The sequence below is a fragment of the Malaclemys terrapin genome, chromosome 1 (assembly GCF_027887155.1).
Source record: "Malaclemys terrapin pileata isolate rMalTer1 chromosome 1, rMalTer1.hap1, whole genome shotgun sequence".
Lineage (NCBI taxonomy): Eukaryota > Metazoa > Chordata > Testudines > Emydidae > Malaclemys > Malaclemys terrapin.
In genome coordinates, this window is record NC_071505.1 from 167,464,822 (window position 1) to 167,481,713 (window position 16,892).

Sequence of the window (16,892 nt, forward strand, 5' to 3'; positions counted from 1 at the left end):
AAAAATCTATGTTAAAAGAACATTCATTGTAAAGTCAACAGTCAGAAAATGCCAGAATTAAGATTGCCTGTGCAATCCAAATTCAATCCCCTGGTGTATATGCACTATGATACAGTCTTTACTTGCATGATCATATACTACTTCTTCCATAGGACTGCGGCCTTATTCAGTGCACAAGATGGACCGTGCTTGATTGATGAGCAGCTAGTCAATATTTTGTTTCCTCCTTGGTCAGTGTGTGGCTGAAGGTCTTATTTACTGCACACTATTCAAATCCTCCTCTAAACACAGAATTAATTTCTACAGGGGCTATTGTATTGTGCTCATCACTATAGCAGTTAAGCATTTCACAAACTTGAATTTTTATAGCACCCCTGTAAAATGAGGTGGTGGTGGTATCCACATTTATAGATGGGGAACTCAGGAACAAAGAGATTAAGGTAAAAAGGTACCCATCAATTTTTGGTACCCAATTTTAGATGCCTAGAACCTAATTTTTCAGAGTACCTAGCATTATATAGCACTTCACATGTTCAAAGCACAGTTCAGAGTTGCACCTGATGTTAATGGGAGTACTCAGCACTTCTATAAATCAGTCCCCATGATCGCAAGTTCAGCACCCATAAAATGAGAAACAGTTAGTGATCACCTGCAAAAAATGTGGTTTAAGTGACTTGCCCAGAATCACATAGGAACTCTGTGGCAGAGGCAAGGATAGACTCTAGAATTCAGTTCTGCAGGGGGAGCATTCAGCTTCCTTAACCATAATATTGTCCTTTCTTATCCTGCAATCTCCTCCCTCATTCACTATCCACCACCTTCCAGCTTCTGCAACAAATGAAGCAGGGGTCCTACAGACAGCAGACACCTTTATTACGCAACCAGAGCAGTACTATCCTGTGCACTGAATGAGACGGGGTCCTGCAGAATAAGTGGTATGCAATCATGTAATTAAAGACTATATCATAATGCATATGCACACTAAGGAAACCTTAATACTGGCATCCCCTAATTTCTGAGTGTTTATTTTTGCAGTCTTAATAATGTTCTTTTAACATAGTTTTGTATGTAAGTTCCTGAATTTTCACTGAAAAAAACCCAGAAATTCCATCATGTGGCATCATATTGACACCCACATGAGTCATCAGCAGGGTTGCAACATTTAGATCCATTGCACAGACCTTTGCCACTTCAGATTATGGTTTAACTGATAGCAGTAGTAGGTTCTCATCCCCTATGTCAACCAGTACTAAAAGAGGAGGGGACACTGTCAGTGGGTTTCACAGATATTTGCTGATAGCAGAGGAATGGGGAGTGTCAGGAATCTTGGATCCCATTCTGCGGTGGGGAGAGGAGTATGCTCTAGTTTGCACAAACTCTTCTGCCCATTGCCCCCAAGTGTGACCTCTTCTACCTAGTCCCCTCCAACCTGTCTCTGTTCCGTCTCTTCATCCCAGACCTATTCTCATCTAGCCAGTCCCAATATCCACTCCTCAAGTTTTTCAACCCAGTCGCGTTCTCCTTGCCCATCAAGTCCTAGTCTGACCTATCTGGACTCCTAGTCTCCTCACTCAGCCATTCCCAGTTCCACCCAACCCCCAGCTCTTTTTCCCCAGTCTCCTTACTCAATCAGTCCCAATCTCCTACCCTCTCCTTCCTGGCTCACCTGATCTGTTTGTCTTCATCACCTGTCCTCCAATCTCCCCTCCCCCACATTCCCTATCCCTAATTTTCTCACTAGACTCCTCATCCTAGCTAGTGTCCTGTCCATCTGCCCACCCAAACTCCTTGTCTTAAGGTCTCTTCGCCCACTAAGTTCCAATTCACCCCAGCTTTTTGCAGATCTCGTTTCCCCCCACTCTACTCATTTGCAGTCTAAATCTCCATGCCCAGCCACTCCCAATCCCTGCAGCAGACAGGCCCAGTCTCCACACCAGGCTCCCAGGCCCAGTCTCTCTCCCCGAAACTCCTTGGCAAGCCTCCAATCCCAATCTTCCCCTTCCACCTCAATCAGGCTCTTTGTCCAAATTACTCCCTCCAATCCTCCCCCAGGTCTGGCTCTTTTCCCCTCTGCATTCAAATCAGGCAGCTTCCTCCTCCATCGTCAGCAGGGAGTGATTGAAAACATAGGAGAGAAGTCTCTGGGCTCTCAGTTTCAGTGACCAAGACTAGACCCAAGATAGCCTAGTGCAGCCCAGAGCTGTAGAGAAAGTCCTGCCCAGCCCCAGGCTGGCATATGTCAAGTGTGGATGAAATCTCTGGGGAACTGAACTGCTAAAATCTAAAAAGTCTACTGAGCCTGTGAGAACTGCAATTTTTCAAACACTGATAACTTGCCCAAATGTTGACAGATTTTCACAGAGGCAGCAACCCCTCCCCCCAAAAAAAACTAAAAAACAAAACACATCTGTGACCCCACTTCCAAATTTCAAGCCCTGGCTCCAAAGCATGGGGGAGCTACAGATTTTCAAAGAAAACGTCAGCAAAAATTTTTAAACCTGGGCTCAGAAACAGCTGCACAATAAGTGGTGCTACCAGCCGGTGCAGCGTGTGGAGACTATAGGACGCGGCATACCATTCAGCCAAGTTACTCAGATCAAGATAGAATATGCCATGCTAGGAACTATAATTTTCAAGAGACTGGGCCTCCGTGTTGAAGATGAGGCCAGCAACAGGTTTCATTAGAGAACCTTGTGATCCACATTTGGTTACTCATGTCTGGAGGGATCTAGAGACCTCCATGCTGTACATGTTAAGCACAGAATCAATGGTGCCAGGTCCTCCACAGTGGACTATGTCATCCTGGACAGATCCACTTCACTGTCACTCCTGCCAGGCACATACCCACTTTGGTTAGGAGTTCTTCAGAAGTAAGGGTGCCAGACCCTCAGTACAAGACTTCAACCTGGATGGATCCAGACACCAGAATCATTTTGGCAAGCAGTTCTCCAGTGACAAAGGGTGCTGGATCTCTGATGCTGGACCTGATGCACCACGATGGATCCAGGAACCTTAGAGACACTGGCATGAAGCACACCGCCGGTGTGGTGAGTTAAGTCCAGCACATAGTTGACTTGGCATGAAGAGCCTTCCAGGTCAGTGGGGGTACAAGGCCACCCTCCTGCTCTTGTTGGTCCTACAATTCCCATTCCATGTGGGTATCGTTTCTTTTCCCTCTTTCTTAAGAAAAACTAACTACAAACAAAAATAGGCCCCAAAAAGAAAGAAAGTGAAAAACAACGAACTGTTGAGGACAAGGTGTGTGACAGGAGTTTGTGGCACCATAAGCAGTGAAATAGAACTGAGGGATAGTTGGGGACACACCTTTTTAGATCCCCTGAAGTCCTCCATGATGGGGTGAGAAGAAGAGAGGAATGAGTGATCCCAGTGGACACTGCTCAACACAAGATTCTGGAAGCCTACGGCACAGGTGCCTGTGATCCCACAAGTGAAAATATATAGAAGCCACTTGAAGAACAAGTGGATGTGTTTTTTTCAGGTTAAAACTGCTTCCCTCAACCCACACAAGCCCCAGTTCTCACCTGTGCAATCTGTATTGGCTGAGAAAGAGGAATCTGCGTCATCGGCGTCGCAGCGGAGGCCGAGATGGTGGCGCCTGCAGCGCTGTGCTGCTGGCTGGCTGAATGCTGCACTGCAGCCGCCAGCAACTGTGCCTGTGCCTGTTGTAATAATAACTGCTGCTGGGCTGGCGTCAACGTGAGCTAGAAAAAATTAGAACAAACAGTCATTAACAGCAGAAAGAATCATTCCCATTACAAACTACCAGCTATTAATCAGGTAACAGACATTGGCCAACCTAGGCACCTTATGTAAGGGCAACTGGCTACTCAACATAACATAGCAATCAACCTACAGCACAATTTTGGTAGAAGCATTGAAACTTTAAGTGTTATGCTGCAATCAGAACCTGAGGAATCACGCAAGCTTCTCCACAGCTCTACTCCAAGGTTCATGCAAAAAGGTAATTAACTAGCAGGCAAAAAGAAAGAATCAGCCCTGACAGGATTTGAAAGGAAATGTACACCGAACAGAACAGCAAGTGATTAGCCAGATGAAAGAAAAGCAGGAGTGCTGGCTATGGCTACTGAATGAACTGATAACACCCCAGCTGCTTCACATTAGCATGAAACCCTGCCATATTCCATCATTTTCATTATGCCTTAAGATATAAGTGAAGAATATGAGCTCCATTTGTTTCACTCCAAGTCTCCCCTCCCATCTGCCTTTTTTTTTTTTTTTTTAAACAGAATAGAGTTGGCAAGTTTACATCCCTTCATCTTCCAAACACACATTATCTCTATGAAACAGGTGGCTAGTCTCTCCTTTACATATAAATGAATCCTGATGTCCACATTTAATACAATCCCCATCTACACAAACCTGGAGTCTTGAATGTCTCAGTACCACAGACATTCATCAGACAAAGCAAAAATGACTTATTTAGAATAGGTTTTAATAACTTTCTTCCACCGCGTAATTTTTGTTGTTGTTGAAAGCAAATGTACTTTAAAATAGTAAAATACAAATTAAATTAAACAAAACCCATTAAATGTGGGCCTGGATAATTTACACAGCTATTCTACTTTGAGGATTCTGCAGCAAACTGGATTGAATTAGACATGGCACCATTCAAGTTTGCAGGTGACATCACCCAACAATTTAAATCAGAGACCCAATGCATTGATGGAATAACCTCCTAATACCCCATTTCCAGGCAAAAACCTCAATCTGAAGAGCTGATGAAATGGAAATAACCTCTCCAACCAAACCAATCCACTCTCAAGTTTGTTCTTCTAATTAATTTTAAACACTTCTGGCGGCTGCAACAATTTCACAAGCACAACTACCCTGTTAAAAAATAAAAAAAACCACCAAACTCCCACCCCCCCAAAAAAACTTTACTATTTAAAACAAACAAAAAACTCTAGAAAAATAAGGACTGACAGGTTAAATGGAGGGGCTGAATTCTGTGAGCATAAGCAAAAACGTTGATGATTTCTAAAGATCGAGTTGCTCAGAGAACACAAACTTTATGCCCTTTGCAAAATATTTAAAAAGTTAGGGGATATAAACTGTAATAAAGTTCCCATCACTTTTGCTACACATGTACCCTCATTCTGACATGGTGTTTCCCTCTCATGCTTCTATATGGTCCCACAGTGAAGTCAAAACGTTGACTTCCTGATATCCATGACTTCTACACCAGTCTAATGTCAAACCTAGAGTTCTGATTTCATTGCAGGGTCAAATAGAAGAAAATGAACAGGAACCAAGAAATTCTAATATTGTAATACAAATTTCTCCAAACACCAGGCACTAAGAACTACTGACAAGCAGACTGCTTTTTATATAAAAATGTTCGCGCTCCCCTTGCCACCTGTGTGAAAGTTCCTCTTTAATGAAATGACAGTAACCTTGGACAGCCACTCTACTATCTGTTGGTGGGCGATTCTAATTGGATGGCGAATGATGGCAGTACTGCCAGACAGGAGGCTTACTACAATTCTCTTGGGTAAACCTTACCCCGGTGATCTGTCCTCCGGCCAGCATGAGCTGGGTCTGGGGTATGGCCGCCTGCACTGAAGGCTGCTGGGAAGGCTGGCTTGGCTGCTGGGTGTCCCCAGATTCTTCATTAGATTTAGACTAGGAAAAAAATATAACTCTTTATAGTGTAAAACAGATGTTAATGTGTACACTACTATCTCTACACTGTACATCAAAATCTTTCATCTGCATACAAAAAGCCCTTGGGTTCATTTTAAGAGTGGGTTTAAGAAATGGCTCTTTCTGCCCACCATCTCAGCTATGACTGCTCCAACATGTGTAGCTAACACAGCTTAGGGTTAAAACAAAATAAAACACCCAGTTCTTTTGTACCTGAAATATTTTCAGATCTCACTTTGTTTGCTGCAGCATCACTGAAGATGATGCTACTTTTTACCACAAAGAAAAAATATTTGCCCACCACAAAGCACTTAAAATGATTCACGGACTAAAATCCAGAACAATGGAGTGAAGGCAGTATATGTTTTTCAAACATCTGCATTAAGGACATTCAGTCAACAGAATGCTAGCTAAATGGGGGACTGGTTTGAAATGCCCTCATATGCTTCACTAAATCTAGCAAGAAGCCCAACACAAATCGTCTTAAAATAAAAAATTAAGCATTTATATAGCTGTGCAGTGTGTTTTACTTAAAATTAGTTTTTGTATTTTTTTTAAAAATGGAGAAGAGAATACTGCAGCCATGAGGGAGGAAATGCAAGAGAGTGTCTGAAGAGGAAAGAGAGGGTTTTATGGTAATTAAAACTGGTTATGCAGAGCATTAAAATTCTGCATAGATTTGCATATTTTCCACCACCTGTTTTGGGGACTGCAGAGCAGGCTAATTAACATAAAGCCTCTGATTAATTCTTCCAGTCACTGAAAGATAATTACAGCATAGGACTGTAAACATTCTGCACTGGTGATACAGCTTGTTTGCCAACATCTCTCTCAGGGATGGAAGTTTACCATGGCAACCGAGGCAATTTTCTGCCTCCTTTCTCTTAAAAAGGAAGATCACTGTATTTCCTCTTCTTTCTAAAGCATCATCACATATAACTGGGTCCATGTTCTATTTGGCTTCATGGAATGCACTATCCCAGTTCTTTAGTACACTGCAGTATTGAAACCAGTTTTCAATAAAACTACATCCCTTTCCCCTTTCGGCATGTTGCTTGAATATTGTATTGAAAGGAAGCAGTAGGTTGATTGAAATGCTATGGAGCATACTGCATCACACAAAGTTTGAATGCTTTGCTATACCATGCAGATCAATGAGGAGCAAGTAGCCCAGTTTATTTTTAAATTACTAGGTATAATTTACTTGATGTTGTAGGAAACCCGAGTGATCCACACCAGCAACCTTAAAAATCAATGCTACATTGGCCCCCTATCAAACACAGCTTGCAAAGTAATCTATGATTAAAATAAGGCTGGAATCAAGGAACATGTGAGATTATTGGAGTTTGTAATGCAGCATGAGAACTATTTACAACAGCTCACTAACCTCTGACACAAAATTATTAGCACCAATGAATTAACCAGCTCCTACTGCTGACCATCACCCAATCTGTTCTGCAGCTGTGAAACTATTACTACTCAACCTCTCTTATTTTACAAACCCAAACAAATGTTATTAGAAGGGGACAGCTCGCAGCCTTTATCTTTAATGAAACAGATACTTGATGGAGAATGGGAGAATGAGGAGCAGTCCTTACCTGTACATTTAAGGACTGAGCAGCAGCCTGTAAACTTGTTCCAGCGAGCTGGACCTACAACACAGTGCAAAGAACTGAGATGAAGTGAAGGAACAGTCATATAAAGCTTTGAAAGATGAAACACAGACCCCCTAAAACATTCTGCAGTAGCTGAAAGTAGGGGTAGTGCTGAGAAATATTAGACACAAGTCCATATGGACCTTGCACAGTGTTATCTGTCCACCTCTTACTGAGAAAAGATTGTCAGTTTAGGACCTCTGGATGTTGATGTGAATGACTATGAAAGGAGCATTTTTGGGTGGGTGAGTCTTCTTTGGGAAATATAATTTTTATGCAGAAATCTCCTACGTTCTTAAAATGAAAACCCTATTAATCAACTTCTTAACTTCAGAATAGGCATTACCCCAAATACACACGCTGCATTCACCACATTCCTTACATCACACAATGGGAATTTACACATGCAGCAGGAACCTCATATACCACATAAAAACTGTTCTCACACATCAATCCACCAACCAAGCACTCTCACTGTCCCTAAACACTGCAAAAAAAAATTACATACAGATGACGGGGATACCCTTAACAAGGGCAGCATTGACTGACGTGTACTCAAACTCAAATTCAATTTTTGAGATTGATGACCTGGTCCAATACTCCCAAGAAAGCGTTTGGGGGGCGGGGGGGGGGGGGGCGGGGAAGAGGGAGGAGGGCACGCAGGAGGCAGGAAAGTGAAATGAAAGCAACATTCCAGAACTTGGGATTTTTAAGAGCAAGATAGAGACAAAATATTATGAACAGGAAAAAGATTCTCTCTCCTATTACCACAAACTATACGCTCATACACTGTAGTCAGCTTTAATAACCCTCTTCATGTTACCATCATCAGCATCACTCCTACTACGAAGGAAGAATGTTACGTAATTGCCAATTCTTCCAAAGGGCAGGATTATAGCCTGTAGAATATTTCATCACTGACCATGCTTGAAATCCACTGCTTTACTGGGAACCAGGAAACACATAATGAGTACAAGAAAAACAAATAATCAAATGTGGCATGCTGTCCTTTAAGAAAAGGAAGACATCCCTATACTGAGATGTGTTGCATGAGAGTGGTAACATATTTAACTATACTTGCTTTCCTGTTGGCTCTATGTGGGTTGGAGAGCTTTAATTCAGATCCAGATACAAAAATTCCATGCTGTGGCAGCTCTGACCTTACAGAGCCATCTCTTGAAGTGTTTCATACCTTCCTGGGTGGGATTCTACAAGATTTTCTGCATTTCCTGTCGCCAAACAGAGTTCATCTCTAGAAGTTAAGTTTAATTTGCCTTGCCTGTTGTGTTCTGAGATTTCAACAACATATAGCCCAAACAGCCTAATCAAACCGCTGTCCTAGTGAAATAGCCTGGATATAATTATTTTACCTCTCTCAGCACTAAAGGTTGACCTTACAAACTTAAGTCTCTTAAGTGCAGCCAGCACACACTTGAACATAGATTGTGTTGTTCTCTCTCCCCACCACCCATCTCCATCCCCCTATGCACACACTTTCCTATTAGAGTATTTTAGAAGACAGTTTCTGAATGGCACCTTGTATTGTATTTGGCATTGGTCAGATGTAAAGCACTCCATCTTGAGAGTAATCACAGCTGTCACCACTAAGAATTCCTATAATGGACATGCGTCTGACGAAGTGGGTATTTACCCACGAAAGCTTATGCTCCAATACTTCTGTTAGTCTATGAGGTGCCACAGGACTCTTTGTCGCTATAACAGAAGATGCTAATAGTTCATATCTAAGGTGGTAGCCAGTCTGGATGCATCAAAAGAAGGCTTGGAGATTTCTTGAAACTTGAGATTCAAGAAATGCAGCATACATAGTCACAAAAAAAGTTATGGTCTTAGCAACTTTTTAAAAATACTTTTCAGGGCAAGGTGACATAATACTGTACTGATAAAAGTTATTGATTTCAGGTAAGTTCATATGACAAATGAACATTAAAACAAGCTATTCTGGAAACACAAAAGACCTTCAGAGCTCCTGAATTTGCATACCATACTGACACGCACATTCAGGGTACTGAGAGCGAAGTGTGCAAGAAAGGCATTCTCCAACAGCCTATTGGTTCAGTGTACTCAAACATTCACACTGTTATTCCACAGGTCCTAGGTAAACCTCTATCCTTGGGAAAATTATAATTTTGTGACAAAAAAGTACTGAATGCTCAGTACAATAAAATGGAAGTTCTGCACTCTTAAAAGTGAACATAAAAGCCTGAGTAGCTCAATTATACCATAACAATTGTGTAACCCCAGACCCTGAACACATGGGGTCAGCCAATTATTTCCAGTAATTTTAAGTTTAAACTTGGTGCCAGGGAAGGGAAAGACATTTGTTCTCAGACCCTAAGTGTGATCAGACACCTTACCTCTGAAGTATAACTTTGACTCCGTAAGAATAGGGGCTGTAGAGAAGCAATTAAGGGAAATAGAAGCCTGAATATCCTAAGGAAAACAACTCCATGAAATAAATCTTCCTAAAAATGACTCTGAAATTTGTAGAAATATATGCTTGTCTAGTTCCATAATTTTAAGCTTTCCTTGAGCATGGGAAGCAACAGGAGGACTTGAACTCTGTACTGGTAGCCCTATCACTTCTCCTTTCTTTAACTAGGTATTGACAAGTTCCAGGTCCATGTTGGGACAGTTATTGGGCAAATATAATTCTTAAGAGAAGAGACCAATTCTGGCCTTGTCTTTGGACACCTGTGATTCTAATGAACACTTTTCCAAAGAGGAGTAAGCATTAAATCCCAGTGGCCTGTACAGTTTCAGAGTATTTATTTCCTATGCCCTTCTCAGATTTTTGAAAGAACTATGAAAGACATATGGTGTTTTAATTATAGGTACTCTCATCTGCAATATGGCCCTGTGGTGGCATCTGTTATCTAAAAGTTCCCAAAAGAGCTATTTCCCAATAATAATTCTCAGTGTATTTGATATGTGGGCTACAGATCAGTACAATAATTCATGACTAGCCTCTAACATTTAGCAGGCAGAAAAAAAAATCTCACATCCTACTCAGGATGACAGTGCTCCCCTACACTACTCATGGATTCAGCTGCCAATTGTATGGGGGGGTGGGAGGGTGGGGGTGGGAATCTTTCCCCATCCACTTCTTTCCCAAACCACCTCCAGTTTAAAAAGTGTCTTGGTTTTACCTGATGAAGGTGTCCAAGGAAGGCCTGAGCCTGGGCTGTAGAGATTGCCCCTCCAACGGGCACAGGCTGCTTCTGAAAGTCCAGGCCATTTGTCTGTGTGCCTGTAGAGGCAGAAGAAATTACAAAACTGTTGAACAGGACTCAAAGAAATTATATTAAGAAATTTTTAATTAATTCTTGCTGAAGTCTCCTGCTACTCTGGACTTCTAACTCTTAATTCCATGAAACGTCCTCCAATAACAACAAGGGTTTGAGTCTCCCCAGAAATGAAAGCAGCACTGTCACTCCCAGCAATTAGTATATACTCTGAGCCAGTTAAACGTAAGCAATTTCATAACCCCCTTAATGCCTATCATCTTGATCACCCTGCTCTATCAGTGCTGACAATGGTTTCACAACAGGATGCTCTATAACTGTATGTGCCTAGGGTTAAGATCATAGTTCAGTTTTGCAAGTACCCTCTACCTAACAGCTTGCTGCTGATGGCAATTTTGAAGTTCAGACTTCTGCAAAAAACAAGGATCACAGTGGTAATAACACAATCCCTATTTCTTTTTCATCAGTAGATCTCAAAGCGCTTCATGCTTAAATGCATTTAAGGAAAAAAAGGATTCTTTTCAAGAAAGTGAAGGGTGAGGGGAGAAGGCAACAGGGAAATGGTAGTGCCACATGTGCATTAGAACATGGGGACATAGTCCTTCTGATAACTATATACCAGTGTTCCGATGAATATTTGTGCAGAAGACTTGTTACACTAGATTGCTCTTGTTCTATTATCTTTTATCCACTTTGAAATAATTTAGAACTGATTGCCTCTTTGCACTCTTCTCCTACCCAGGCCTGGAAGAAGGAAAAGGCCAAAAGCTAATGCTGGCACATCTGGTTGAGAGAAATGAAAAGTATCGGAAACTTTTCTCCACGATATTGTCAAAGCTTTTCTCTTCTGCTAAAAAAACAGCTGTACTGTGGTTTCAGAAATCATTCCTCCATGTTACGTGAAGGCAATAGAATAAGTATTGTAGACAACTATTTTGGTACACTGTTGATATTATTTCCACCCACTACAACATCCTCCTCCACTATTGGTGACTATGGGAAAGGATATTTCCAATTTATAAAATTGCATACAAGTTCTGTAGCAGATGATACAACACAGATTCCAAGGCCAGAAGGAACCACTGTGATCATCTAATCTGACCTCCTCTTTAACACGAGTCATAGATTTTTCACAAATTCCTAGTGCATATTTTTTCTAAAAATCCAGTCTTGATTTAAAAATTGCCAGTGATGGAGAATCCATTAGGACCCTTGCTACATTGTTCTAATGGTTAATTACTCTCAATGTACACCTTATTTGCAGTCTGAATTTAATTAGCTTCAAATTCCAGGCATCAGCTCATGTTATACCTTTCTATACTAGACTGAAGAGCCCATTATCAAATATTTGTTCCCCATGTAGGTACCGACAGACTACTCAAATCACACTTTAATCTTCTCTTTGATTGAGCTCTTTGCGACTATTACTATATAAAGCATATTTTTCTAATCTTTTAATCATTCTCATGGCTCTTCTCAGAACCTTCTCCAATTTATCGGCATCCTTCTTGAACTGTGGGCACCAGAACTGGACACAGTATTCCAGCAGCAGTTGCACCAGTGCCAAATACAGAAGTAAAATAACCTCTCTACTCTTACTCAAGATTCCCGTTTATACATCCAAGGATGCATTAGCCCTTTTTGGCAACAGCATCACACTAGGAGCTCATGTTTACCTTATTATCCACCAGGACCACCAAATCTTTCTCAGAATCCCTGCTTCCCAGGATAGAGTCCCCCATCTTGTAAATATGGCCTACATTCTTTGTTCCTAAATGTATACATTTACATTTAGGTTATTCAAATACATATTGTTTGCTTGAGCCCAGCTTACTGAGTGATCCAGATCACTCCATATCAGTGACCTGTCCTCTTCCTTATTTACCACTCCAATGTGTGAGTCATCTGCCAACTTTATCAATCGTGATTTTGTGTTTTCTTCCAGGTAACTGGTAAAAATGTTAAATAGTGTAAGGCCAAGAGTCGATCCTTGTGGGACTCTGAGAAACATACCCACTTGATATGATTCCTGATTTACAATTACATTTTGAGACCTATCAGTTAGCCAGTTTTAATGTATTTAAAATATACTATGTTGATTTCTTATCTTTTTAGTTTTTTTCCCCCCATCAAAATGTGGTGCGGTACCAAGTCAAATGTCTTACAGAAGTCTAAGTATATTACATCAATACTATTACCTTTATCAAGCAAACTTATCTCATAAAAAATATATGAAGTTAATCTGAAAGGATCTATTTTCCATAAATCCGGGTTGATTGACATTAATTATAATATCCTCCTTTAATTCTTTATTAATCGAGTCCTGTATCAGCTACTCCATTATCTTGCCTGGGATTGATGTCAGAATGACAGGCCTATAATTACCCTAATCTTCTAAGAAATGGGGTGACCAAAATGAGAAAAGACCAACATATTTAGATTTGGAGGAAATTTCAGTAGGATCACTGTACTGCTTCATCCTAAAAGCTATCAGATTTTGTCTACTGGTGATGGATAGGTGCTCACACAATGCATGACTGCCCATGGCTTACTATAACAATCCCTAATCCACTAGCCCCCCTTTTTGTCCTATGACTACAGTGATATTAACCAGCCACTTCACCTTGAATGGTCCCTTAGAATATGTGCTAACTACTTATGCTAATCTGTTCGACCTTGTATTTAGCTGAAGAAGAGCTCTGTGTAGCTCGAAAGCTCGTCTCTCTCACCAACAGAAGTTGGTCCAATAAAAGATATACCTCACCCACCTTGTCTCTCTAATATCCTGGGACTGACACAGCTACACCACCACTGAATACCCTCCTCCGCCCCCCCAGGGCCGCATCTTATTCAGATTAAAAATTATGGCTAGCAAATCTGGGTTATCGACTAAATGAAAGAGATGCAGTTGTTATATCATGGGACTTAGGCATCACTTTAAAAATCCATGAAAGCAAATATGGCTTATGTTCAGGAAAATCAAGGAGGTATACAGTTAGGCTTGGGAGGATTAGATTTTATTGGTAAATGTCTGTAAACATCAATTTCAACATACTGATGAAAAAATATTTCCATTGATAATAATAGAAATTTACAGTTAGGTAAAGTAAGAAAAATGCTGCTTGAGAATTTACTAGAATTTGATTTAAGGATATTTACTTTGTATATTTTGATACATGTTGATGACAACTTGTGTTTTAACAGTTATAAAGCTTTACCTTTTTGAATCTCAGCGTCCACTGTCATTAATTATTTATTGTCTAACACTCTCATAATTTCCTGCAACTGTGAAAAGTGAATTAAATAAAAATATTAAAAAAGCCTTAAAAATAAACACTATTATCCAGTGAACTTTTAAAAAAAAGAAATGGTTACTCACCCTGTGTAGTAACTGTGGTTCTTTGAGGTATGCCCCACTACGGGTGCTCCATTCAAGATGTGCTAGTGCCCCCTGCACCTTTGATCAGAGATTTTTCATAGCAGTGTCCGTTCAGCCCGCATATGTATGCTAGTCAGCCTCATACCCCATGCCACTGTTATATAGCACTGTGCAGGTGAACCACTCTTAGGGCAGGTCTACACTACCGCTTATGTTGATCCAACTTCTGTTGCTCAGGGATGTAAAAGGGCCTCCTCCCCCTCCCAGTGCAAGTTTTGTGCTGTCCACACTGGCGCTATGTCGGCGGGAGACACTCTTCTGTCGACATAGCTTCCACTTCTTGCTGAGATGGAATAATAATACTGATGGGAGCACAGTCTCCCATCAGCATAGCGTGTCTTCACCAGGAGATGAGGAGCGACATGGAGAGTGAGTGGTGAGCAAATGGCCAGCTGAATCAGGTAAGGAAACCATATCTGTCAGGGCCAGATTGGAATTACTAGGATAATTCTGGCTGTGTCTGTTTTTATTTGGTACATAACTTTGGTTATTAAAGGAGTCAATGGGAATGCGTACAAGAGAGCTGACCAATGAAGGTGAAAAGCATCCTCCCCCCCCCCCCCCCCCCCCCAAGGACTGGTGACCCAGTCCACCTCTCAAGCAAAACTGGGTACATTTCTTGTTTAATTCTGTGGTGAGCAAATCTATCTGCGGGGTGCCCCATTGACAGAATAAGTGGTATAATGTGCTGGGGTCTATTTCCCACTTGTGGTCTTGGAAGAAGTGCCTGCTGAGTGTATCCATGGTCATATGCTTATCCCCTGGAAGGTAGGCTGCTGTGGTGATGATCTGGTTCTGTATGCACCAATTTCCATGCTTGACAGCCTTGGTGCAGAGGGAGGGAGATCTTGCTCCTCCTTGGTGATTGATGTAAAACATGCATGATAAGTTGTCCATCATAACCTTTATGTGTTATGTACCCTGATAAGTGGTAGAAACTAGAGACAGGCCTACCCAACCATTCTGAGTTCCAGGAGGTTGATGTATTGCACAGTCTCTTGCGATGTCCACTTGCTCTGGGTCGCATGAGTGTCTAGATGAACTCCCCAGCCTAGCAGAGCGGTGTCTGTCATTATGATGCAACCTAGATGGAGCTACTATAAGGTGGGTGCAAAACTGGTTGGAAAACTGTTCCCAGAGTAGTTATCAGTGGTTCAGAGTCATGCTGGAAGGGGATAACGAGTGGGGTCCCACAGGGATCAGTTCTGGGTCTGGTTCTGTTCAATATCTTCTTCATTGATTTAGATAATGGCACACAGATTACACTTATAAAGTTTGCAGAGGATACCAAGCTGGGAGGCATTGCAAGTGCTTTGGAGTATAGGATTATAATTCAAAATGATTTGGACAAACTGAAGAAATGGTATGAAGTAAATAGGATGAAATTCAAGAAGGACAAATGCAAAGTACTCCATTTAGGAAGGAACAATCAATCAGTTGCATGCATACAAAATGACTGCCTAGGAAGGAGTACTGTGGAAAGGGATCGTGGAGTCATAGTGGACCACAAGCTAAATGAGTCAAGAGTGTAATGCTGTTGCAAAAAAAAACCAACATCATTCTGGGATGTATTAGCAGGAGTGTTGTAAGCAAGACATGAGAAGTAATTCTTCCACTCTACTCTGCATTGATTACGCCTCAACTGGAGTATCATGTCCAGTTCTGGACGTCACATTTCAGGAAGGATGTTGACAAATTGGAGAGAGTCGAGAAGAGCAACAAAACTGATTAAAGGTCTAGAAAACATGACCTATGAGGGAAAATTGAAAAGATTGGGTTTGTTTAGTCTGGAGAAGAGAAGAATGAAAGGGGAGATAACAGTTTTCAAGTAGGTAAAAGGTTGTTACAAGGAGGAAGGAGAAAAAAAATTTTCTTAACATCTGAAGATAGGATAAGCAGCAATGGGCTTAAATTGCAGCAAGGGAGGTTTAGGTTGGACATTGGGAAAAACTACCTGTCAGGGTGGTTAAGCACTGGAGTAAAGTACCTAGAGACTTTGTGGAATTTCCATCATTGGGGATTTTTAAGAGCAGGTTTGACAAACTCCTGTCAGGAATGGTCTAGCTAATACTTAGTCCTGCCTTGAGTGCAGGGGACTGGACTAGATGACCTCTCGAGGTCTCTTCCAGTTCTATGATTCTATGATGACTGTTGGGGGAGGATACACGAATGGGACTTTTGCACACACGTTGCGATGGGTCTTTCCATCAGCTGAGGGATTGTTTTATGCAGGTGGGTATGGAAAGAAGCATATTTAAACTGTGTCTGTTTGGTGAATAAACAGTTCTGAGCCACCCTTGAAAGGCAGCACATTAGGAGTCTTGTTTGTTCTATGATGAAGGTGCTGGCTGCCATGTGCCCCAGAAACTGAAGACAGTTCTTTATCAGAGTTTGGGGACTGAGCTGAATTGTGTTGGGGCCACAAATCTGTGCAGAGGAAGGTAGGCTCTTGCTGTTACTGAATCGAGATGTGCCCCTATGAAGTTTTGCACAGAAGTCAAAATGGATTTTTGAATGTTTAATTGCAGGCCATTCAAGGAAGAAATCTGTGGCCTCAGAAGTTTCCCGAGATGTCAGTTCCAAGGAGTGGCCTTTTAGCAGTCAATCGTACAGGTAAAGGAATACTACCTTTCCTATTGAGCTGTGCTGCTACTACTGACATGCCTTTCTAAAGATCCTCGGGGCAGATGACAGGCCAAAGGGGAGCACTTGGTATTGGAAGTGGCCCTGACCAACAGTGAAACATTGGTATTGTTTGTGGGATAAGGATTGCTATATGGAAATATGCATCTTGAAGGTTGAGGGCTAAGAACCAACCCCCTTGCTCTATTATCGCTGCAAGAGTCACCA

At 41.5% G+C, this 16,892-nt stretch overlaps 1 protein-coding gene across 2 annotated transcripts in view; it reads right to left on the reverse strand.

Annotated features, from left to right (window-relative positions):
- The window catches only part of POU2F1 (POU class 2 homeobox 1), a 188,669-nt gene that overhangs the window by 63,857 nt on the left and 107,920 nt on the right, over positions 1-16,892 (reverse strand). The window contains exons 3-6 of one of the 2 annotated variants that reach the window (XM_054046402.1): positions 10,508-10,608; positions 7,284-7,337; positions 5,545-5,664; positions 3,543-3,722 (exon numbers count right to left, since the gene is read on the reverse strand). In XM_054046402.1, coding sequence (XP_053902377.1) covers positions 3,543-3,722; positions 5,545-5,664; positions 7,284-7,337; positions 10,508-10,608 — 455 coding nt within the window. The remainder of the gene's footprint in view (positions 1-3,542; positions 3,723-5,544; positions 5,665-7,283; positions 7,338-10,507; positions 10,609-16,892) is intronic. The other variant, XM_054046408.1, reaches the window with a different exon arrangement.